Here is a 21,636-nt window from a genome sequence, read left to right as displayed (position 1 = left end):
GAGAATTCTGATTAGTAACTAATTAGTGTAAATCTCTTGTTGTTACTATCTTTACTCTCCCTATTAATTATTTTTCATCTGCTACTTGATAAAATGTTGTAACATCCCTCAATTCCTAAAAAGGATGAGTCGATATAGACCTAAACCCATCTGCTCATAGCTTATGTGTCTATGAGAATCAATCTTCTGGCTTCAGACACTGATCTTCCTTCACACCTGATCAAAGTGCTGAACTAAAAGGTAATGAGTGCAGTCCTGAAGAGAATAGTACACTAGTGATAAACTCTGTCGTTTTCCAACTTTATTAAAAAGGGCAAACTTTACAAGCAGTAAATAGAAAATATACATAGCAAAGTTCAAACAAGTGATACTGCTCAGTATGTTTCCTTATTAGTCTTCTCACAGTTCTAAGGTATGTTGTAGAGGATCTTAGGGCCTTGGTGGACGCATGCCAGGGGGAGGGGGTCCTGGAAAGAAAGAAAAAGAGTTGAGTATTGAAGAGGTCAGAGAAAGCAAAGCTAACAAACCAGAGAGACCTTTTCCCCATGCCCAAGGTGGCCAACATTGATAGATCTGCTGGCAACTAGCATAGCCATTGAAGCGTACCACTCTTCAGGTGCGGGTTGTTTTTTTTACATTATAGCTTCTATGCAGGTAGGATAACCTCCACTCACCTCTCATTCCTGGGGGTGGTGGTCTCATGCCTGGTGGTGGCATTCCCATAGGAGCGCCTCGGCCAGGTGGCATTCCCATTGGTGGACCCATAGGTGGTCTCATGCCTGGAGGGGGTCCCATCATTCCTTAAACCAGAGAAAAAAACAAGTACATAAATCCAGCTGAATGCTAAAAGCCCTAATGGTATATCAGAAGATGATATACTGGAGGAGAAATATCATCCTCAAAACCAGCTCTCCGTTGCCCATCCAGCCCCATAATGCAGGCTTTTTGCTGTTCCACTCTATAGTAAATCCTACCTGGAGGAGGGGCTCCTCTGCTCATGGGTGGAGGAGGACCCCCACGCCCTGGTGTGTATTGAGTTGGGGCTCCTGCTATGCTAGCAGTGGCTGCTGCAGCAGCAGCTGCAACTGTTCCACGACCCTGAGGTGTCATCACCTGCAAACAACAAAAAAAGGTTCATAGAAAACTGTATCTGGTTTGTATTAATAACTTACCATAAGCAAAACTTATATTCTTAATTCCAAAAACTATCCCAGTTTTAAATAATGCTACAAGTGTGTAATACAATTCCCTGAATACCACTTGAATTCAGGAAAACTCTTCTTTCAGCATGAGGTCCAGAGTACCTACGTAGGGTTAGTATAAAAATAAAAAGAAAACCCCACACCAACAAAAGCCCAAAGCTCAAGCATCTTGGTACCAGAAGTTAAGAGTACTATTTTTTTCACTTCACCAATTTTTTTGCATCACACTGGCACCTCAGGATATACCAGACAAGTCCTTTTTAATGGGCCACAGTATCTCACCTGTTGGGATGGTCCTCCCACTCCTCTGACAGGGCCAGCTAATCCTGCTGGAGCCTGGGGCATGGGTGCACCAGCTGGTACTCCCCTTCCTGCTGCTCTCCCAACTCCAGGTCCTCCAGCAGCTCCAGCGAGAGGCACACGGGCGATTCCAGTCTGAAAACAGACACACACACACACACTCAAAAATTTATCAAAGCAGGAGTCCTCAGGTTTTAGGAATCCCCACAGCCCTCTTCTGTCCAGTCCATGTCTGAGGCAATGAACAGATGAACCTTCTGCAGTGAAATTTGCTGTGCCTACAGTAATAATGGCATCTGGAAGTCTAGAATGTGGCATAATAGCCATCTCTTGCAAGGACATATCTACCAAACATCCCTTCCTTTTCTCCTTAGTTCTGCACTCGTCCTTACATCTTTTGGAGGTGGCCCTTCAACTGTCATAGACACCAGGTTTTCTCCTCGCAGCAACACAAGACCAAGGACTCGTTTTTCTTCCCGCTCCGGCTGTTTTGAATTCTTGGGTCTAACAAAAAAAGAAAAAGAAAACATTACAAGGCAGTGAAAAAGAAAATCATGTTGTTCTTTGAACGTGCAACTGAATATAGAGTCATAGAATGGTTGAGTTGGAAGGAACCCATTCAGGTCTCCTACTCCACCCCCTGCAGTGTGCAGAGACACCCACAGTGCTCACAGCCCCCCAGCCTGACCTGAGTGCCTGCAGGGATGGGGCACCCACCTCATCTCTGTGCCGCTGCCTCACCACCCTTATTGTCAAAACTTTCTTCCTTGCATCCAATCTAAATCTCCCATCTATTAGATTGAAACCATTCCCCTTGTCCTGTCATAGAGGCCCTACTGAGGAGTCCACGTCCCCTTCTTTCTTGCTGTAAGAATCCTAAGAATGTTAAGAAATCTCTTAAAATACTGAAAGATACAGCCTGACTGTTCCAAACCCGAGGGTCTGCTATGAAAACAAACAAGCACACACCCACCACCCAGGCTAAGAACACTAAGAAGCCCAAACAGGAGATGAACGCCACCTCCATGGCTTTTTCCCCCCATCACGTTTAATGGGCTGCGGTAGCATCGCTTAGGGGGGCGATTCGGTTATGAGGACGGAACTGAAACGAACGCGGGCACTTTGGAGGAGGGGGCGATCCGACGAGCCGGGCCGCTGCTGCCGGGGGAGGCGCTGCCCGCGGAACCGCCCGGGGTTCGGCCCGGCCCGGCGCTGCCACTCACTTGATCTTACGGAACTCGTCGCAGTCGCAGAGGATGAGGTTCATGTGCTTATCGAAGGCCTTGAAGGTGCCGATGAAGACGCGGCCGTCCTGCAGGATGCACCGCATGCGGTAGTCGATGTGCTGCAGCATCTTGCTGCTCTTTCCCACCGTCTGCAAGAGACCGCCGTTACACCGCGCGTTACCGGAGGCAGCGGCTCAACCAGGCCAGGCCCCCCCGCAGCGCCCGCGCGGCTCACCATGGTTGCGGCTCTCCGTGCTCTCCCCCGCCGCCGCCGCTCGCCGCACAAACGCCTCCCGCTCTACCGGAAGCACCTCTGCTCCACACCGCCACTTCCGCCCGCCCGCACGCGGGTCTCCGCCGCCGGCCCCGCCCCTTCCGCCGTGTGATGGACGCGTTTCCGCCGCCGGCGGGGGCGGCGCTGCCCGGCTGAGGAGGTGCGGGGCGTCGGCGGGAGCGCGGAGCTCGCAGGGTGCGGGCGTTGGTGCGGGCGCTTTCTGCGGGCCCCGCCGGCAGCGGCCGGTAACCGCCGCAGGGAGGGCTGTGCCGGTCCTCGCGGGCCCCTTGGACGGGCCGGGCGGCACCGAGGGGGCGGAGGGGATCCGGGACCGGCGAGCCTCCGTTCGTCCGCGCCCGCGGGCCGCAGGGGGAGTCTGGCAGCGCCGCCGATGGGGCCGCCCCGCACCTGCGGGGCTCTGTGGGGCGGGGCCGCCCGGGCCGCGGTCTCTATGGCAGCGCGCGGAGGGACGGCCGGAGGCGGCAGTGGGCGGCGGCGCGGGGCCGGAGCTGGGGCTGCAGCTGCAGGGGGCCGGAGTGCGGAGCGGCCGCGGTGGGGTCGGGTGAGCGGCGTCGGGAGGCGCTCGGGGGCCGGGGCCGGCCGGGCCGGCTGCTGGCGCCGCCGCTTCCTCTCTATCCGCGGTCCTTCCCTTCCCGGAGGCCCCGCCGCGAGGCTTCGGCCTGGGGCTGCGAGCCCACTCCGCGCCGGCTCTGGGCCGAACCGCTGCAGGAGCCGAGCAGAGCTGAGCGTTTGGACGGCAGTTCATCAAAAGAAATCTTTCACCCCGTAGGTCGGGGTCTGGCCCGCCCTGGGGTGTCGCTGACTGGCGTTACAGCCTTTTTCAGCTCGCTCGACTAATGAAAAATAATAAAGCCTTCTTTCTTTTTGCCTGTTACCACGTTTCTGTGTTTGCTAGGGAGTCCCTGCAGCTGTGCTGAACGCTGAGCCTGCTGCCGCAGCCTGCTCTGCTTTGCACAGCCATAGGAGGCCCCAGGCTTAGGATACCGGAGGCAGAGATCTGAGCGCCTGGTTCAGCGCTTTCTGCAGCGAGTTGAGTTTCTCTTTGCTCGGTGTGTGAGGTAACCTGGAAGGCTGTACGTGGCCCTCAGGTCGGACTGCTGTCTGCTGCCCTTCCCTGCTGCTGGGTTAGGAAGCGGCCTGCTCAGCCGGTCGGTCACTGCTGATGGCACTTCCCCTCACTTGGCCTGGGCCGGCCGTACCACCTGCTGGGGGCTCGCTGGGAATCGGCTCTGATGTTTTCAGAAGCTGTGCAGCCGTGCACTGGTTAACTGGGGGATCCTACCAGGCAGCTTTTCTTTTTTCATTGAATGTTCTTTCATCCTCCTCATTTTTATTCTGCGTGCAGCACAATTTGTTCTATCTGTGATGAAAAGAAGATTGAGTTTGTGAATAGGGAAATTCTGTTTAAAATACTCCAGTTGTTTTAGCTTGCAGCTTCTCAGAAGTCTCTTGAATAGTGTGTTATAAGTGGCTCTGCTGATTTCTTCTTGCTTTACAGCCCTGCATTGCTGATTCATATGACGGACCTCACTCTGCAGAAACAGAGTGAATTTGCTTCTGATGGATTTCAGCTTGGCTGCTCTCTCCCTGCATAAAGCCTGGAAATGGCTCATGTGAGGTTTTTGAAAAAAATATGCTGTGAGAGACCAGTAAGTAACGGATCACAATCATTATGGGAAATTGTAGCAACTGCTTCTTCCCAAAAGCTTCTAAACAGCTGCTTTATCGGATACATCACCCGTGTGCTGCAAAATCTCTCTTCTGACATTGGATCATTCTGACATGAGAGATGGCATTGCCACCTCTCATGGCTGCAGACGCACAGTAAAATCTTTTCAAAGAACTTGTCAAAGAACCGTCTCCTGTTAAGAGGCTGCCAAGAGATACTCCTTGTATTCTTCGTCCAGTCTTTATTCTCCTCTATGGAGAGCTGCTGCTGCTGAGGCACTGATCTGTGCAGGTGCTTCAAGGTGTTGTTTTGTCACAAAGCGACTGAAGAGTTTTTACCTTTTTGAGTTTTTAATACCTCCTTGTTTGGTTATCTGCTCCGTGTGCTGCTGTTGAATGAAATCGTTTTTAAGCTGTTTTATTCACTACAGCTGTTGTTTTCTGAGTTTGTACGCAGCAGAAAGCTTTGTTGAGTAGTGTTGAAAGTAGTGCAATACGACGTGATTGGATTCTGCTTTCCTGGTGAGATATCAGAGGAGCTGTGGGTATCATGCGCTGTCTGTGGCAGCTGCAAGTGAGCCTATGTGATACTTCATCTGATGAAACATGAGATTTAATTTGTGTGAAGAATTTCCCATGACATCAGTGTCTTTAATGTATCCTCAAATGATTGTGTTCTTCACGAAGGAGGAGCCAAACTTTGTAAGGAGCTGTAAGGGCTTCTGCCTGCGGCAGTCTGGGCAGTTCTGCTTTGGTTTGCTCTATTTCCTCGTGTTCTGGAACAGCCTTTCTTTAAACTTAAACTCCTGATGTGGATGCCTTCAGTAGCAACTCACAGTGAAAGCTGAAGTGTAAGTAGAAGACTGTCTGTATGACAAGGGGCTGAAGGGAGAGGTGGCAGTTAGGTGCTAATTGTGGATATATTAGTAAAGGATTGCAGGTCCTGTTCTTAATGGTCTTTGAGCCTCACCTCTTTACTGTGTATTTGCAGTGCTTTGAGTGCTGGATGGTTTACGTGGTTTCTAGTCATGAGCTGGTTCATTTGTGGAAAAAGTAATTATCTGTTGTTCTTGCAGGCCAATCTGAGTTCAGAGATGGTGTGTGCTTATGCCACATGATTGTCATTTCTCAGGCTCCCAGGTTTATCACAAGCTTTTGTTGCAGCACGGAGAGCAGTGAGTGGAAATGTGCAAACTGCCCGTCTGTTGTTGGAGCTGATAGATAGCAATGTGTAGGTCTTGCACATTTGGAGCTGTCGTGCAAATTGGCATTTTGTCTGGAGAATCTGAGCGGTGCTGTGCTACTGCTTCTACAATAGTAATTGCCATAATGGGCTTAGAGAATTGGTTGATGAGCTATGCCTGTTCTGGGCTATTGCTACAAAAGTCATGAGAGCCTGAATGATTTGTGTGTGTGTGTATGGTTAAGGAAAAGGAAGATTGGCTCTTAGTTTTATTGGGCTCATCTTTATGAGACAGAATGATCAGATAAGTGCAGAATTTTTATGACCGATGCTGCAGAATTCATTGCTGTGGTGGGCCCTGTTGGTTTTGCCTTGCTGTTTTGTTACAGCATGCTTGGATGTTAGAGATGTCATATTTTTAGGATCTTCTGATGTGCAGTGCAGCACTGTTGGGAGACCCTTTCTGCCCTAGGAAGTAGCAGCTATTGGGCTTCGTCCTGAGAAGGGACTGAGATAAGTAGGTGTAGCATAGGATTGCTATGATACCCCAACAGTCCTGGGTTCCCTTAATTCTTAACTTAGTTTGGACAAAATCTGCCTTAGAATGAGCGTAAAAGAAAGGAGTAGAGTCCAATTCAGTGGTTCCAGTGGGTTTGAAAATAGCACCAGCAGCTGTGTATGAGGTTTAGGGTTAGAAGCTTTTTGAGAATGTGCTGCATGTTAACATGTCTCTCTTAGCAAAGAGTAAACTGCCTGTATATTTCCCCCCCTTGGAGTGAGAGATTAGAGCAATGATAATCAAAGTTTGTGAAGAAGCAGGAATTTGTTACCACGTGCTTATGGTGTTTGGAGACAGTGTTTGCAGAGGCTGCAAACACAGTGCTTTCTGTTTGTAAGTGAGCCTAGCTAGCTCTGTGGGCTGCACAGCCTTCTTTGTAATACTAATCTAATTGAGCTCTCGGCTAATACTAATCTAATTAAGCAGTCTTACTTTGTGTGACCTCACCTTGTTCAAGTTGGAGTTTGTTTTTTAACCTGGTGTGCATTCTCTGAAGGACAGACTTGTTAAGAGAGAGGTAATTTATTGATTCAGAGTGAATCCTGAAGAGGGAGATGGTTTGATTGTCTTCCCTCCAGGATTAAGAAGTCAAGTATCAGGTGTTGTTTGAAATTGCATGTTGGAGTGAACCAGTTGCACAAACAATAGAAATCATTCTATAAATGTTTTTCCTCTCATTGTCCTCAACACGTGTTTGTCCTGATTGCTGCCCTGTCTGTTGCTTTTTGAAGGGTGCCTTTTTTGGGATTTCATTCTAAACTGATCCACTGCTGCTTATCTGAAAAGATGGAGGCACTGTTTTGAGAAACTGGCAAAGCTGACCCTGACTTGAGTGGGTTATGGGTAATTTGACTCGAATCCTACTTTTCTTCATGACATCTGCTTGGTCTCAGTCATTTTCTGGGTTCAGAGAAGATGTGAGTTGTGGTCTTCTCAGAAGGTTGTCTCGGGGTCACAGCTCTCTTTTCTAGGCTTGGAGCCAGACAAAGAAAAGCAGCAGTTTGTGCATCATCTTAAAACTCTGAGTCAGGAAGTTGAGTAAACCAGAGTGAGAAGATGCTCACAGGCTTGTCTGAGTGCAGCAGCAGAGAAATTAGTGTGCCTAGAGATGCTACGCCTCTATGAGGTCTTACCGATCCTTGCTAGGGAGGGAGGAGGCATATAAGCTTTATTTCTTGAGATCGTCTGTGGTTCTCTGGGCCGACATCTTATACAGGCCAGGCATGCACATCTTTTGTGGTAGACTCAGCAGATTTCATACCACGCTGTGTCCAAGGGCAGTCCAGTCATGTAGACCAACTTCCTGTGCCGAGTACCTCTGCAGCTGCTCAGTCTTTGCTGACCCATGGAAAGGCCTTTCATCTGTTCTTCCTTTTAGTAGTCATTCTCCTTGCATCAGGAAAGCTCCTAAGGTGGCTGGTTTCCCTTCAGGTCTTAGCCTCTCTTAGCATCTCTTTCCCAGTTGATCAAAGAAGTTGGACAAGTATGCTAATCTTGAACCACTGTGCCTGCTCTGCATCGTCTCACCTCTGTTCTTTCACTCCGGGAAAGCTGAATTGGGTTGCCCCAGCAGGAGGTGCCATATGAGCTGGGGAATTGTAATTTATATGCTTATCTCTTTCTAGATTTTCTGGAAATTGGGTGTAAGAAAGAGTCCTTAAGGGCAGGACTTTTGTGGCATGTCAGATCTCATGTCTGGAAGCATGAAGCTGTTGTATCTGAGAGGTGCTGGTGGGAGGGTGTCAGTCTTCAACGTGACTTTCTCCCCGTGTTTCTATGGGAGAGAGTAGGGCAAGTCTCTCCACGTGGGAGAGGACTGAAAAGGAACTGAACAAGTACATTTCTTTACAGCCTCTTACTACCAGATGAAGCACAAACCACCGTGTCTGACAGCTGTCTGGGACCAAACCCTGAACACAAGCTTATGCTCTAAGGTAGATAAAGGAGTGAAAGATAGACTTCCAGAACAGACATTGTCTTTTCTTCTGTAATGGGTGTTCGTATTTTGAAATTAGGGTGATTGAGATACCTGAAATGTGATTACTGGTGCTGTTATCACCAGCCCATGGCAGAGAGGCTATCTGGTCAGTATGCCCCTGCTCTCACGTTCTGGTAGTAGCCACGTCTAGGGAACTCTTGTTTTACTAGTCCTGAAAACTGACCTTACAGTGTAAAGTGGATGTTAAATGAGAGAGTTAGGCTCCTTTTTGTGTGAGTAACCTAACAAGCTCTCAGAAGTATACCTTAGGGATTAATGTTAGGCATAAAACTTCACAATGTGTTGTTTTAGTATGATGCCTTGGTTCCTGACATACCAAATGTTTTGTTGGTGTTGAGCATGCGTGGCAGACTGTGAGGCTGGTCTTCTGTAGCCTTTTGAAGCTTGATGTCAAATGAAATATAACAATTCAAATCATTTTCAGAGAGCTGCTTACTGTTTTTTCTCCTAACAGGTGTGGGGGTTGCATGCTGTTGTGAAAGCACCTGCGGGAGTCTGGAGCAATGCCACCACCTTCAGACATTGTGAAAGTGGCTGTAGAGTGGCCAGGTGCCAATGCCCAGCTGCTGGAAATAGATCAGGTGAGATCTCCTAACTAAATGGAGTAGAAGGGTATTTTTTCCATGCACTATAACTTTCATGCTGTAATGTAGAATTATGGGAAGTGCTGAGTCCTGGCCTAAACCACTGATTGAGCACCTGGGGAAAAGACCTACTCAGCCCTGGGAGCACAGGTGGAGGCAATTCAGCTGTGCAACTGTAGGGCTGCAGCCTGGCTGCACCTCGCTTAGACCTCATTTAAGGGCTGACTGCCACTGGGGAAGGATCTCTTTCTAGAGATCCTTCTTTGGCGAAGCTTCCCCTGTGAACCTGGAATCTTCTGATATAGGTGTGCAATCCTTCCCTTCCTTTATAGCACCTTTCTATCATGCTAGTCCTTCCATCATCACACCTTTGTTGTAATGACTTTCCCATTGTATCAGTCTGTCCAATTGCTACAGTAGAAAACACAGAAATGGTTTATTTGTATTTGAGAGTAATATGGCTACTGAGAACTCTCTCTCTCTCTGTTTTAGAAAAGGCCTCTTGCATCCATCATCAAGGAGGTCTGTGATGGGTAAGTCTAGTTTCTGTTGTGCAGAAAGTCTGTCCCCCTGACAGGTGTTGCTGAGGTACTGTGGGAAGTCTTCTGGTTGTCAGTGCACAGCTAGCATCACTCATGTTGCCTGTTGCAGTTCTAGCCACAGAATGGGCCTGCATTTATGGCAGGGAAGAAGAGAAGCTCTAGAAAAGGGAGGCTTTGCGTCTCTATTTCACTTCTCAGGATATGTCAGTGAAAGCCACTCAGCATCTCTGAGGACTGGCAATCTTCTTGCTGTTCTGGAATTGCAAGCATCTTGAGGAGTTCCACAGAACTTGACTTAGAATAGGCTGAAATCCCTCATGCCAGAAGTCTTTCACCTTTGGGAGATTTAGTTACTTGTGCTAAGGTTTTGCTTCTTTTCCACCCACCTGTGATCAAGCTGCTGTTCCTAAGTGAGAGGAAGAGGGTGACATATTCTTCCTCTTCCAGGTGGTCACTGCCAAACCCTGAATACTACACATTACGGTATGCCGATGGTCCTCAACTGTACATCACAGAGCAGGTCAGTCTGAGAGACAACTACATGTTGATGTCCCAGGCAAGAGTGGAGGATGCCCTGAACTAGCGTCATGGAGCAATACTGTTACTAATCCTCGAGAGTCAGTATCCTGGCTATGAAAATTACTCATTGAGAAGGTGTCATTCCAGTGCAAAACCTTGCACTTCTCCATTTGCATGCCTGTTGGTGCAAGGACCCAATGGCTCAATTTCAAAAACCTTAGCAGGGTTATATGGTATAGGAAACCCCTTACTTTTGCATGCAGATGTACACTGTAGATTCAGTTGCATCCCTTTTCAGACACTTCTCTGTAATTTGTTTCTTTTGTCTTTCAGACTCGCTGTGACATCAAGAATGGAACGATCCTGCAGCTGGCGGTCTCCCCAGTAAGTACCCCTTGCATCCTTTTTTCTCCTAGTGTGATAGGCTCTTCCTTGCCTCTTAGCTTTTCTTCCTCTTTCCCCCAGAACTGTAGAGCCCTTACCTTTCCGTGGATAAATCCAACAGGCATTTTTATTGCATATCCTTGATCTGTATGTTGTAAGGCACCTGACTCTTATTTTCTCAATACGAATGCCGTTGGTATCTATCAGAAAGCAGGAGTACTGGTGACATCAAGTAGAAAGAAAAGCAATAGATAAACTTGATCCTCTGGGAGTTGTTCCTAGTGAGTTCTTGTTCTTGTAACCTCAGTAGTCACCTTTTGTAGATTTGCTGTAGCTTCCTTCTGAAAAAATTCATAAACCATCGTGGGCGACTGTCATGGCATGTAGTTGAGAACACGTAGAACAGGAAGAAGTTACTTGGGCAAGAGATGCTTGGGAAGATATAATTGATCTATGTTTGGGAAATCTTTAGAGAATGTCATATGGATACATAAAGTGAGCTTGTACTTCTCTTGGAATTGGAGGGATTTTTTTAACATCGTGTTTCTTTAGTGCTGTCGGTCTAGATTTGTATACCCACTTCCACTCACCTCGCCAGAATAAAAACATGTTCTTTTACATGTTAGGGTAAATGATTTTTACTCACCTGCCTGTCACCAAAAGCTGCCTTTTCTTAGTTCACCTTAGACCTGATGATTGCTGCTACTTTACTCTGTCAAATGCTTGCATCTCTCTAGCTTCTTCCTGTCCATGGATATCTCAGAGAATGTTGTTGATACTGGTGGGACTCAGTCTCCAGTCTGTAACAGCATCATCCCTCCTTCCCAGTCTAGGGCAGCTCGCCAGCTAATGGAGAGGATCCAGTCACACAGTATGGAAGTCCGACTCGATGCCATGAAGGAACTGGCTAAACTTTCAGCAGATGTGACTTTTGCCACAGAGTTCATCAACATGGAAGGGATTACAGTGCTGACACGGCTTGTGGAGAGTGGGACCAAGCTTCTGTCCCAGTAAGGTTCCTGTATTCCATAACTCTGAAACAGGGGTATTGATTTAATAAAACAGGGCCTCAAGTAGAGGCAAGTTTTGCTCGTTGAAGTGGCATTAAGCAGCTAACCTTATAGCAAATGCTAGTGTAATAATTGAGACAAAAATCTTACTTGTCTATTGTATTAGGTGACATTTTTCTGCTTAGTCTGTCCGAGCTGAATTCTTCCTTGCTACCAACTTGCTTGTCACTGCATTCCTTTTCTTTTTTTTTTTTTTTAGTTACAGTGAGATGTTGGCTTTCACCTTGACTGCCTTCTTGGAGCTCATGGACCATGGTATCGTCTCCTGGGACATGGTCTCAATAACTTTCATCAAACAGGCAAGTTTGGGTAAAGGGGGTGAGTAGATACTATTTCTTTATGTGCTTTAACACAGCTTCCAGGACCAGTACAGTGACTCTTAGAAGTTGAATACAAACTGATAGCACACTGTGATATTATGGTTTCATCTCAGCTTTCTAAGTCATATTTCCCTTACCTTGTCTCATTCGCCATAAGGTTTGCTGGATGGGCATGTGTTGTTGACCTGATGGTTCATCTGGTTCTAGATTGCAGGATATGTCAGTCAGCCTATGGTAGATGTCTCCATCCTCCAACGATCCCTAGCCATTCTAGAAAGTATGGTGTTGAACAGTCAGACTCTGTATCAGAAGATAGCAGAAGAGATCACTGTGGGGCAGCTCATTTCTCATCTGCAAGTGTGAGTACCCACCAAACAGTGGTGTGATCTAAATCAATTTTGTGAATCTCTGTTAATTTGAAAATATATACATTTATCTTTAAAATACATAAAGGTGCTATCTTTAAAGTACTTCTGATATGATGTTTTACTTGAAATTGAGAATTTCTAATGTTTAAATTTAGTGAAACTCAGTGAAAATGAGAGAAAGATTGGGTTGAGCCAAACTGCTGTGGTTGGAAGGCAGTGCCATACATTTGAGTAATCCTTCCCCATTAGTTCCATTGGCAGAGATGAAAGTGTTCAGTGGCTTCCATTGACATGGAGAGAAAAAGGACTTCTCTAGTAAGGTTTCTAGCTGTAGCCATATAACAGACTGCATTATCACTAGGCTTTAGAGTGATGCCTTTCTCTGCTGAAACTGTCATGCTATGCTCAGAGGTCTGCTACACTGCAGCCCACATAACCTTCTTAATAATGGAGCTATACAGAAATTAGGAAAAAGTTATATACTGTGTGGGTGGTCAGACACTGGAATAGGCTTCCTAGTGAGGTGGCTGATGCCCCGTGCCTGTCAGTGTTCGAGAGTCATTGGGATAATTCCCTCAATAGCATACTTTAACTTTTTATTAACCCTGAATGGATCAGGCAGTTAGACTTGATGATCTTTGTAGGTCCCTCCCAACTGACTTATCCTATTTTATTTTACTGGTAATTTGTCAGGTTTTGCAGCTCTGCAGGAAAGATTGGATGACATTAAAGTAGATTACCTGAATCCTGCTTGTACACTGAAATGCAAAAGAGCTGCAGTAAACATTCTTACACACAAGCAAAGAGCCCGTTCTCTTCTTATGATCTTCTGATTGTTGTTTCTGCAGCTCAAACCAAGAGATTCAGACATATGCCATAGCCCTGATCAATGCCCTCTTCCTGAAGGCACCTGAAGACAAGAGACAGGTTTGTAGTTGCTTAGTTAAGCCCGAATAATGCTTATTGAGTTACTTCAAATTTAGTGCTTTACTGTTGTGCCTTAGAAATTGTGTTGTTTGGCTATGGCAGGCCTCAGACCTTGCCAAGGACTTAATGCCATTCTGAAGCAGCTGCTTATGGAGAAAAAATGCTGTCCTATATAATAATTTGTTCTGGAGACACATCTGTGTATAGAAGATTCTCAGAAATGAATTTGAAAGGCTTTAAGAGAGAGAAAAGAATAATCTGCACAGCATGTTTTTTTTTTTAAGAAACTGCACTCTGTATGGGAGACCAGTGGAAGGCAGAGGGAGGGTGTGGGTAGTGTCCTTGATGCTGGATATGCTTACTTAACACACGCACACACAAGCCAACAACAACAAAAATATGTTTCTGAAGTCATGTGGGGATATTTCTGATGGCAAATGGGAGAAATGAAGCACCTGCTCTGAGGAACCCTGTGACATCTCAGCTACGTGCAAAATGTGTGTATGTCTGTATTGTGTAGCTTTGCTGTGTTAAGCCTTTCTTCTCCAGTGCCCTGTTTGTGTTTTTATTTTTCTGGACTCAGAGCTAAATCTTGTCTGCTTCTCTTTGTGCCTTTTTTTTTTGCTTTCTGCCATCAGGACAAGCTGCTTAACCCGCTAGACCTGCCCATCACTGTAAGTAACTCAAGGCTGGGGGCTGGTCATGCAGAACTGTTGGCATGATAGCTCTTCTCCAGTTATGCCTCCTTGTGTCTTAGAGACAATGCATAGAAGATTGAGATAGTGGATGAGCCTAGGGAAAAAGATAGGGGCACTCCTGGGAATGTACTCAGATTATGAAGGGGAAAAAAGACTCAGTAGCATAAGAAAACTGCATGACTTAGTATGTGCACAAGATATTAATGATCATAAAAGGCTTGCTTTGAAAACTGATACTATACTATAAAACTAATCAGGTGAAACAAATTTAAAACTAGAGACAGTTCTGTAGAAATCTGGGTCTCCTTAGACCTAAATAATTCATTTTTTTTGCTGAAGATGTAGCCCCTTCAGAAGGGAAACGATGACCTCAGTAAATTTTGCATAATAATCTGAAATTAATATGCTTAACACATGAAAATGAGGAGGAACGCATTCCTCTGTAGGTAATTTAGCCTGGATAATAAATTTCATAGCAAACAAAATTCCAAGAGATGTTACTTTTTTTCTTCCCTTGAACACAATACACAAGGCCATGAAGCGCTATGAAGATGATTAAGGGACTGGAGCATCTTTCATATAGAGGCTGAGAGACCTGGTGTTGCTCAGCTTGAAGAAGAGGAGGCTTGGGTGGATCTTCTCAATACATGTATAAATATCTGATAGGGAATAAAGAAGATGGAGACCAACTCTTCTCAGTAGTGCCTACTGACAGGACAAGCAACAACGTGCACAGTTTAAAACCCAGGAAATTCTGTCTGAACACAAGTGGGGGAGAAAAACTTATCTGTTAAGGATGGTCAAACACCAGAACAGGTTACCCAGGGATTGTGTAGTCCATGGAGATAATAAAAACCTGACTGGTCACTGTTCTGAGCAGCTTCATCTAGCTGACACTGCTTAGACCAGGTGGATTGGACTAGATGACCTCAAGAGGTCACTTCCAACCTGAATGGTTTTGTGATGCCATGACCCCATCAGGCAGTGAAGTGGGTATTATTGAACTCTGTGCTTAACACAGATCCTTTGGCAGTGGTTAGGTTGTGTGCGTGCTCATGCTTCTTACTATACTGTTCAGAATCATTTAATTGTCTTTGTCCTTCCCACTGTTTCTGTGCTTCAGTCACCTCTTACTTTCTCCCATGTGCAAACTAATTCCTTTTGAGTAAGAATTCTTTGTGCTGCGTGCATGAACAAATTTTAACAACAGGCCTTATTCTAGTAGAATAATACCTCTTATGAGTCATAGTTAAAAATAATGACACAAAGGGCAGTCTGAAACCACTTCCTACTTCATTTAGTTGCTTCTTAAGATACCCTCCACAAAAGCACTGGCTTATTTTGGTTGTAATGTGAGTGCTGCTTGAGTTGGAGCTGCTACAGCTTGACTATCAGTCAGCATAGCACTCTTGTTTTAGCAGGCTTCTGCTTGGAACAGAAGTGATAATAGGGACTCAGAATTAGGTTACTACATGTATTTTACCGTACTACTTCTACAACCTGTCAGCAGGGTTGATAAGAGCAGTTGGAACAGTCTTGTTGCTAAGAATGTACTATTGGTTGAGTGCACTTGACTAAAACTGCATATCTGCTTCCAATTCTCCATACGAATTGCATAGGGCCATGAAGAGATGTGAGACTGGTAGTCCTTTTGGACCAGATCATGTGCCACCCAATGGATTTTTCTCACTCGAAGATGTTGCTTGTATCAGCAAGCTTCTGATAGTATTCCTTCTTGACGTTAGCACTTGTGTTGCTCTCCTAGCAGGTGAAATGAGATTGCCAATATTTCAAAAAGCAAATCTTCCCAATTCACAAGGAAGGTGCAGTTTAGGTTTTTGCAGGTGTATGTGCAATTGGTCCCAGAACTGAAGGCTTACAGCAAGCAGATACTTGTAACTGTTTGTCACCATGACTTGATGGTTGGGAAGCTCTTCTCATCTGGGGAAGGAAGTCAGACAGTAAAGATAGTAATAGGAAAATTTTCCACTAAGCATGACATTTATTTGCCTTTTATTTTTGTAAAATGGAGCAGTTCTTCAAATTGTCCTTAAATTGACTTCTAAACATCTTTTTAGGAACTGAAACAAAATGCAGTGTACATTTTAGAGGGCAAGTTTTGAGATGGGTGAGAACTGAACGCTGTGTCCTCTGGTCCTTGTTATCTTGGGTGTGAACTTTGGTGTAGAAAGCTGCAGAATACTTATCAAAGGAGCCTTTTGTAGATCACAGGTTCTCTGAGCAGCCCATAGTATGCTCCCTGCAGCCATATCTCCTGATACCCAAGTATTAGTAGATGTTCGGTGTTAAGCTAAATTTTCTTCTATTCTTGGTTTACCTTAGTGCCTTCCTCCACATTAATGATGTTTTGTATGGGAGCCATCCATGAATTGTGCCATGGTAAAGATGACTATTGCACCCCAACTTAACTGCTTGCTTTGTGGTGAGACCCCATGCTAAATTGACAGTCTGTGATGAGAGCACTTTGTCATTTGTCAGTGCTGTCTCCGATTCATAGGCTTCATTCTTTTTCTCCTTTCTGCATGATGTGCACTTCTTGCTTATGTTTCACTCACTTTTATTTCATCTCTGAATCTCCAACAGGAAATGGCTAATTCATTTGCCCAGAAGCACCTGAGGTCTATAATCCTGAATGTGAGTATGTCTGAAATGGCTGAGCACTTTAGAATGTTTTCTTAATAAAAGTCTTGCGTGTGTGCAGTGTAAAGTCTGCTGCCCTCACAGCACTTCAGGAAAGTGAAATAGGATCTACTTGTTCAAAAGGGAGTTATCAGCCCGCTTCTTCCTGCTGTTAGAGAGCATTATCATTATGCTTCTGATGGAATATGGAGGTTAAACAGTTGAACCTTCATATGCAGAGATGTAGATGCAACCTGGCATGTTGCCTGCAGCTAATACCTCACTGTCCATTTGTGTTATGTTCATTCCATCCCTTCTCTTTTTTTTGCAGCATGTGATCAGAGGAAACCGCCCAATTAAAACAGAAATGGCTCATCAGCTATACGTGCTGCAGGTCCTGACATTTAATCTTCTGGAAGAGAGAATGATGACCAAGATGGATCCCAATGATCAGGTCACTGTTAGAGCTGATAGAAAGTAGAAGGGGCCTTATTCCTGAGGTGCTTTACTCTACTGAATTTGCAGTAGACTGTACATAAAGTGAAACTGCTGTTCACATTGTGGTCTTTGAGCTTCTCGTATGCTCGTGACTAACCTGCTGTATGCTGTGGGGCTTTTACAGATACTGTTGGTTGCTGGAAGACATGTATTTTCCAGACCAGTGTGATGCTAGCTGTCAAACTGATTCCTCTGCCTCAATGGAGGGCATGTCCTTTTTGATACTTTTCTTTGCAATGTGCATGGAAGCTGGACAGTCATTAAGAATTCTGTTAATTATTAAATACATTGCAGTCTTAAGCAAGAAATACCTTAGCATTATCTGAATGCCTAAAGATTGCCTATAAGTAAAGTTATGGCAGTTAAAGGAAAACACAAATGAACACATGGTATTATCCAATATACTGAAACTTGCCATTTTGAACTGGGTTGCCTCATTTTATGTAATGTCAGTGACCTTTGGCACGTCCTTGTGTTTTCTGCGTGAGCCCTGGAGAGAGGTGGGTTTGTGCATTATGGGAAAACACTGCCCTGCTGATTGCTCACATGTTACCATTTCCTTCCCTTCTGTCCCTCAGGCACAGAGAGACATCATATTTGAGTTGAGAAGAATTGCATTTGATGCAGAGTCTGACAGCAACACCATCCCTGGCAGTGGAACAGAAAAACGCAAAGCCATGTATACCAAGGACTACAAGATGCTGGGATTCACTGTATGCACCTGGGGGGTGGGGGGGGTGAGGGGGAGGAACAGAAACAGCTGTTTGCTTCACCATGTTTCTATATCTTGACTTCTAGAAACTCAGCTAAACTCTGATTTCCAGGACAGATGATTATGAACTTTCTGTTTGGACAAGTGCAAGGGCTCATTAGGCACATCCTCTGAAGATACTTATTCTTGAAGAACTCAGAATCGGCCTCTCTTCTAGAAAGTTTAGATAGCATTGTCAGCAGGTGTCCTAGGTTACCTGTTGGGTAGATGTGAGGGAGTACTTGATGGACAGGCTATTGTAAAATGAATTTGGAAAAGATTCTCACAACGTTTCTTTGGGCTAATTTCTTTGGTTTATTTCTGCATGCTTTGCAGAATCACATCAATCCAGCTATGGATTTTACTCAGACTCCTCCAGGGATGTTGGCATTGGATAATATGCTGTACTTGGCCAAGTTTCATCAGGACACCTACATCAGGGTAAGTGAAGCTGCTGTTCTTTGCAAGTAGCAGCACCTCTGCAACACTTGTGGCTATTTCTTCTGCCCTCTTCCTTTAGATAGTTCTGGAGAACAGCAGTCGAGAAGATAAGCATGAGTGTCCCTTTGGACGCAGTGCCATTGAGCTTACCAGGATGCTTTGTGAGATCCTACAAGTTGGGGAACTCCGTAAGTAACATTACCCTGCAGTCTCCTGAGTGACTGGGCTGATGTTTCCTGGGTTAACATACAGATTGGTGATGATTCTTAAGTATTTGTACTTTGGTCTCTTTTCTGCCTTGTAAGGATGGGGTAGCTCAGAATTGCACTGTCAGTTGTTGTATGAGTTCTGGTTCTTCTTAAAAACTGAAGCAAGTGGAAGATTCCAGCTTCCTGAATCTTCATTAGGATGCTGTATAAATACCATTCTAGAAACCATCATAAACTTAAAAGTCAAGTAGCTGTGACAGTCTCAAAAAAACAACAACAAAAAAACATTCTAAGGCAATTAGCAACTATAAGAAATTCTGTCAGAGGAAAATGGGAAACAACTGCAAGCAGTCGTCTGGGGAGTCTAGTCCAAAAAGGGTGCGTCCATTGCAGAGGCTTGCATGATAAAGTCTGGGGATAGTTGCTATTCCCAACAGACTGACTATGGGGAGACAAAGCATTGAACTGTCTTTTCACTTTGAGTAAGTACTATTGTACACCATTGCCTTTCTGTCACTGTGATGGATTTTAGTTACTCCTATTAGCTCTTGTTCTGTATATTCATGTGATTGTGGTTTCTGTTTATTCCTGAAGCTAATGAAGGCCGGAATGACTATCACCCCATGTTTTTCACTCACGACCGTGCATTTGAGGAGTTGTTTGCCATTTGCATCCAGCTTTTGAACAAGACCTGGAAAGAAATGAGGGCAACGGCAGAAGATTTTAATAAGGTCTGTCAGAGTGAGGAGTTCTTGTATGCAGAACAGTGTGTTCACTCAGCCTTGGTTGCGTGACAAGTACACTTGGATAAAGAGATGGGGGTGGAGAGTATGTCAGGGCCCTGATGTGGACTGTAAGGGAGGATAGTCCAGTCCTTATTTGGTATGACCTGAGATCATTCTTGGTTTTGGATCTTCGAAGTCACTAGTACACTGACACTCCTGGCCATGGCTATGTTTATGATGCCACTGAGCTGAGCCCTAGTTCTTTTCTGCCATTAAACAGCAAAAATGTGACTTGCATCTCGCCCTGCCTACTTCAGGTTATGCAGGTTGTGAGGGAACAGATCACACGGGCGCTCCCCTCCAAACCCAACTCTTTGGACCAGTTCAAGAGTAAACTGCGCAGCCTGAGCTATTCTGAGATTCTGCGACTACGCCAGTCTGAGAGAATGAGCCAGGATGACTTCCAGTCACCACCTATTGTGTAGGTGCCTAACAAGAACAATTGCCTGTGCTTGGTGTTGTCACTGGTCCCTGCTTACTCTTCCATGTTTGATTGCCAGGGAGCTGAGAGAGAAAATCCAGCCCGAGATCTTGGAGCTGATAAAGCAGCAGCGCCTGAACAGGCTCTGTGAGGGAAGCAGCTTCCGAAAAATTGGAAATCGCAGAAGACAAGGTGAGGTGACAGCGTGTGCTGCATCTCTGCACGTGGGCTGTGGGCAAAGAATACCTAACGGGTTAACTCGTCAGCAGCGTGTTGCCAGAAGGGGAAGCTGGCAACCTGATCTGTCTGTAGCAACCAGTAGTTTGGGATGGAAGAGATGTGCATTTCTAAGAATGCAGCCGTGAGCAGCAAGTAATGCTGGGGAATTGGAGGGGTGGAGGGATTGGTCAGTGGTTGTGAGGCCTCAGGTGAGTGATCCTGCTCAGCCTGCTCTACTTTTTCTGAGTTCCAGAAAGATTTTGGTACTGTCGCCTTGCTTTGAACCACAAAGTGCTACACTATGGAGATCTGGAGGACAATGCCCAGGGGGAAGTGACCTTTGAATCACTGCAGGAAAAAAGTAAGTCCCAATTACCGCTCTCTGAACACAATGAGTGTTCTGTGCGTTGCCATCTAGGTGGCTCTCATGAGTACCATCCCAGAGAAAAGAGGGATGGCTGTGGCTGAAGCTCCTAACAGCCATGAGGTAAATTTTCGACCCTTGCACAGATTCTTTGAGCTGTGTCAATTGCTTGGACTTTAAGACAGACAACGGTAGGGATGTGTGCTCATAATAGGTTTTGGAAAACTGCAGTAGTGACTTAGAAAACAGGAGAAATGCTCAGCTGCAAAGACAAAACACAAAGTGCTGTCTCTTCCCTATTAGTATTTCCTTTGTGTGAGTTTTACTTTTCCACTCTTAGTTCCAGTTGCAGATATCAAAGCCATTGTCACGGGGAAGGACTGTCCACACATGAAGGAGAAAAGTGCACTGAAACAAAACAAGGTAACTGCTCTGTTTTTTTTGCCTAGAAATAATGCCCAAAGCTATGGAGATACGAAGGCTGGGAGCAAACAAGAAGAGCAACTGGTCTTCCAAATTGGCAACTCTTCATTGCCTTGTTTCAAAAAACAAAAACTATTATGTGGACTTCTTCCATATGATCGCAGCGTGCTGTGAGCTTTTAGGCCAGTTGGTCTGTAGAGCACTAATGTTGCTCTAGGAAAGTGTTCTGAGCTGCAGCAAGGCTGCTGTTCTCGTGTTAGCGGGCTGGAAGCGATTTGATGTTTTGTTCCATCAATGAGTGAGATTCTTTTCTATCCAGGAAGTGTTAGAACTGGCCTTCTCCATACTGTATGATCCAGATGAGACCCTGAACTTCATCGCACCTAATAAATATGAGGTAAGCAGCGCAGTGATTAACTATAGAATCACAGAGTTGAAAGGGACCCCTAAGGACCATCCATCCAACTCATTCCTTCTTTACTGCTTGCTTCTTGTGCTGCTGGCCCCAGTAGAAGCTCTTGTCACTCCCCCTGGAGCCTTGGGCTCACACTTGCCACCTCTGGGTCTCTGACTTAGGTTCGCAATCTGTGCGCTCTGGTTGGTCGTTTTGTGTTGGGTTTTGCGGTGGTTTGCCCCGCAGGTTCCCCCGTTACCTATTTTGGAGCTGTGTAGGGGAATCGCTGACACTGGGGTTGTCAGCTGTCCTCTTGTCCGCAGTACTGTATCTGGATCGATGGGCTTAACGCTCTCCTGGGGAAGGACATGTCCAGCGAGCTGACGCGGAGCGACCTGGACACGCTGCTGAGCATGGAGATGAAGCTGCGGCTGCTGGACTTGGAGAACATCCAGATCCCCGAGGCGCCGCCGCCCATCCCCAAGGAGCCGAGCAGCTACGACTTCGTGTACCACTACGGCTGACGGGGGCTGCGGCCCGGCCCGGGGGACCGTCCCGGTGCGCGGCCGTCCCGGGGCTCCTACGCCGCCGTTTGGCCGCCGTGCGACTTTTGTACGAGTTCGAATAATAACCAATAGCACGGCAGT

General features: G+C 45.9%; 3 protein-coding genes across 28 annotated transcripts; 1 reads left to right on the top strand and 2 right to left on the bottom strand.

The window, feature by feature from the left end:
* Window positions 1–271: 271 nt before the first annotated feature.
* On the bottom strand, window positions 272–3,056 carry SNRPN (small nuclear ribonucleoprotein polypeptide N). The gene is made up of 7 exons (NM_204599.2): window positions 2,964–3,056; window positions 2,726–2,877; window positions 1,895–2,006; window positions 1,485–1,637; window positions 975–1,113; window positions 675–800; window positions 272–467 (listed from the first exon to the last, which is right to left on the bottom strand). The coding sequence occupies exons 1-7, from the start codon at window positions 2,964–2,966 to the stop codon at window positions 430–432; spliced, it is 723 nt and encodes a 240-aa protein (NP_989930.1). The 5' UTR covers window positions 2,967–3,056; the 3' UTR covers window positions 272–429.
* Window positions 3,027–7,723, bottom strand: LOC121107301 (basic proline-rich protein-like). Its single transcript, XM_040650763.1, has 2 exons — window positions 7,695–7,723; window positions 3,027–3,744 (listed from the first exon to the last, which is right to left on the bottom strand). The coding sequence occupies exons 1-2, from the start codon at window positions 7,721–7,723 to the stop codon at window positions 3,027–3,029; spliced, it is 747 nt and encodes a 248-aa protein (XP_040506697.1).
* On the top strand, window positions 3,106–21,634 carry ELMO2 (engulfment and cell motility 2). Of its 26 annotated transcripts, none has more exons than XM_046903067.1 (24): window positions 3,106–3,162; window positions 4,522–4,672; window positions 8,285–8,367; window positions 8,887–9,013; window positions 9,509–9,549; window positions 10,006–10,078; window positions 10,411–10,461; window positions 11,290–11,471; window positions 11,731–11,830; window positions 12,059–12,210; window positions 13,068–13,146; window positions 13,785–13,820; window positions 16,449–16,499; window positions 16,816–16,938; window positions 17,561–17,695; window positions 18,070–18,174; window positions 18,254–18,362; window positions 18,978–19,114; window positions 19,426–19,589; window positions 19,669–19,781; window positions 20,056–20,169; window positions 20,513–20,595; window positions 20,915–20,992; window positions 21,313–21,634. In XM_046903067.1, the coding sequence occupies exons 4-24, from the start codon at window positions 8,936–8,938 to the stop codon at window positions 21,511–21,513; spliced, it is 2,205 nt and encodes a 734-aa protein (XP_046759023.1). In that variant the 5' UTR covers window positions 3,106–3,162; window positions 4,522–4,672; window positions 8,285–8,367; window positions 8,887–8,935; the 3' UTR covers window positions 21,514–21,634. The 26 variants fall into 26 exon arrangements, with proteins under 26 accessions (XP_046759023.1, XP_046759022.1, XP_040506950.1 ...); XM_046903066.1 differs by having other exon boundaries at window positions 3,106–3,247; XM_040651016.2 differs by lacking the exon at window positions 4,522–4,672 and having other exon boundaries at window positions 20,062–20,169.
* The last annotated feature ends 2 nt before the right edge of the window (window positions 21,635–21,636 follow it).

This window comes from Gallus gallus, chromosome 20 (genome assembly GCF_016699485.2).
Source record: "Gallus gallus isolate bGalGal1 chromosome 20, bGalGal1.mat.broiler.GRCg7b, whole genome shotgun sequence".
NCBI lineage: Eukaryota > Metazoa > Chordata > Aves > Galliformes > Phasianidae > Gallus > Gallus gallus.
Note: the sequence above shows the minus strand (reverse complement) of the source record. Positions and strands in the feature narration are given on the sequence as shown.

What these genes read in the sequence shown, in the direction of transcription:
- SNRPN (NM_204599.2), bottom strand. An exon ending in GACGAGTTCCGTAAGATCAA is followed by an intron (nt 2,007 to 2,725) that starts GTGAGTGGCAGC and finishes TTTTTTTGTTAG; the next exon opens with ACCCAAGAATTCAAAACAGC. An exon ending in AAGGGCCACCTCCAAAAGAT is followed by an intron (nt 1,638 to 1,894) that starts GTAAGGACGAGT and finishes GTCTGTTTTCAG; the next exon opens with ACTGGAATCGCCCGTGTGCC.
- LOC121107301 (XM_040650763.1), bottom strand. Translation starts at nt 7,723, where the DNA reads ATGACTGGACTGCCCTTGGACACAGCGTG. An exon ending in CTGCCCTTGGACACAGCGTG is followed by an intron (nt 3,745 to 7,694) that starts GTATGAAATCTG and finishes CCAAACGCTCAG; the next exon opens with CTCTGCTCGGCTCCTGCAGC.
- ELMO2 (XM_015296557.4), top strand. Translation starts at nt 8,936, where the DNA reads ATGCCACCACCTTCAGACATTGTGAAAGTGGCTGTAGAGTGGCCAGGT. An exon ending in CCTACAAGTTGGGGAACTCC is followed by an intron (nt 18,363 to 18,977) that starts GTAAGTAACATT and finishes TTATTCCTGAAG; the next exon opens with CTAATGAAGGCCGGAATGAC. An exon ending in TCGCACCTAATAAATATGAG is followed by an intron (nt 20,993 to 21,312) that starts GTAAGCAGCGCA and finishes TCTTGTCCGCAG; the next exon opens with TACTGTATCTGGATCGATGG.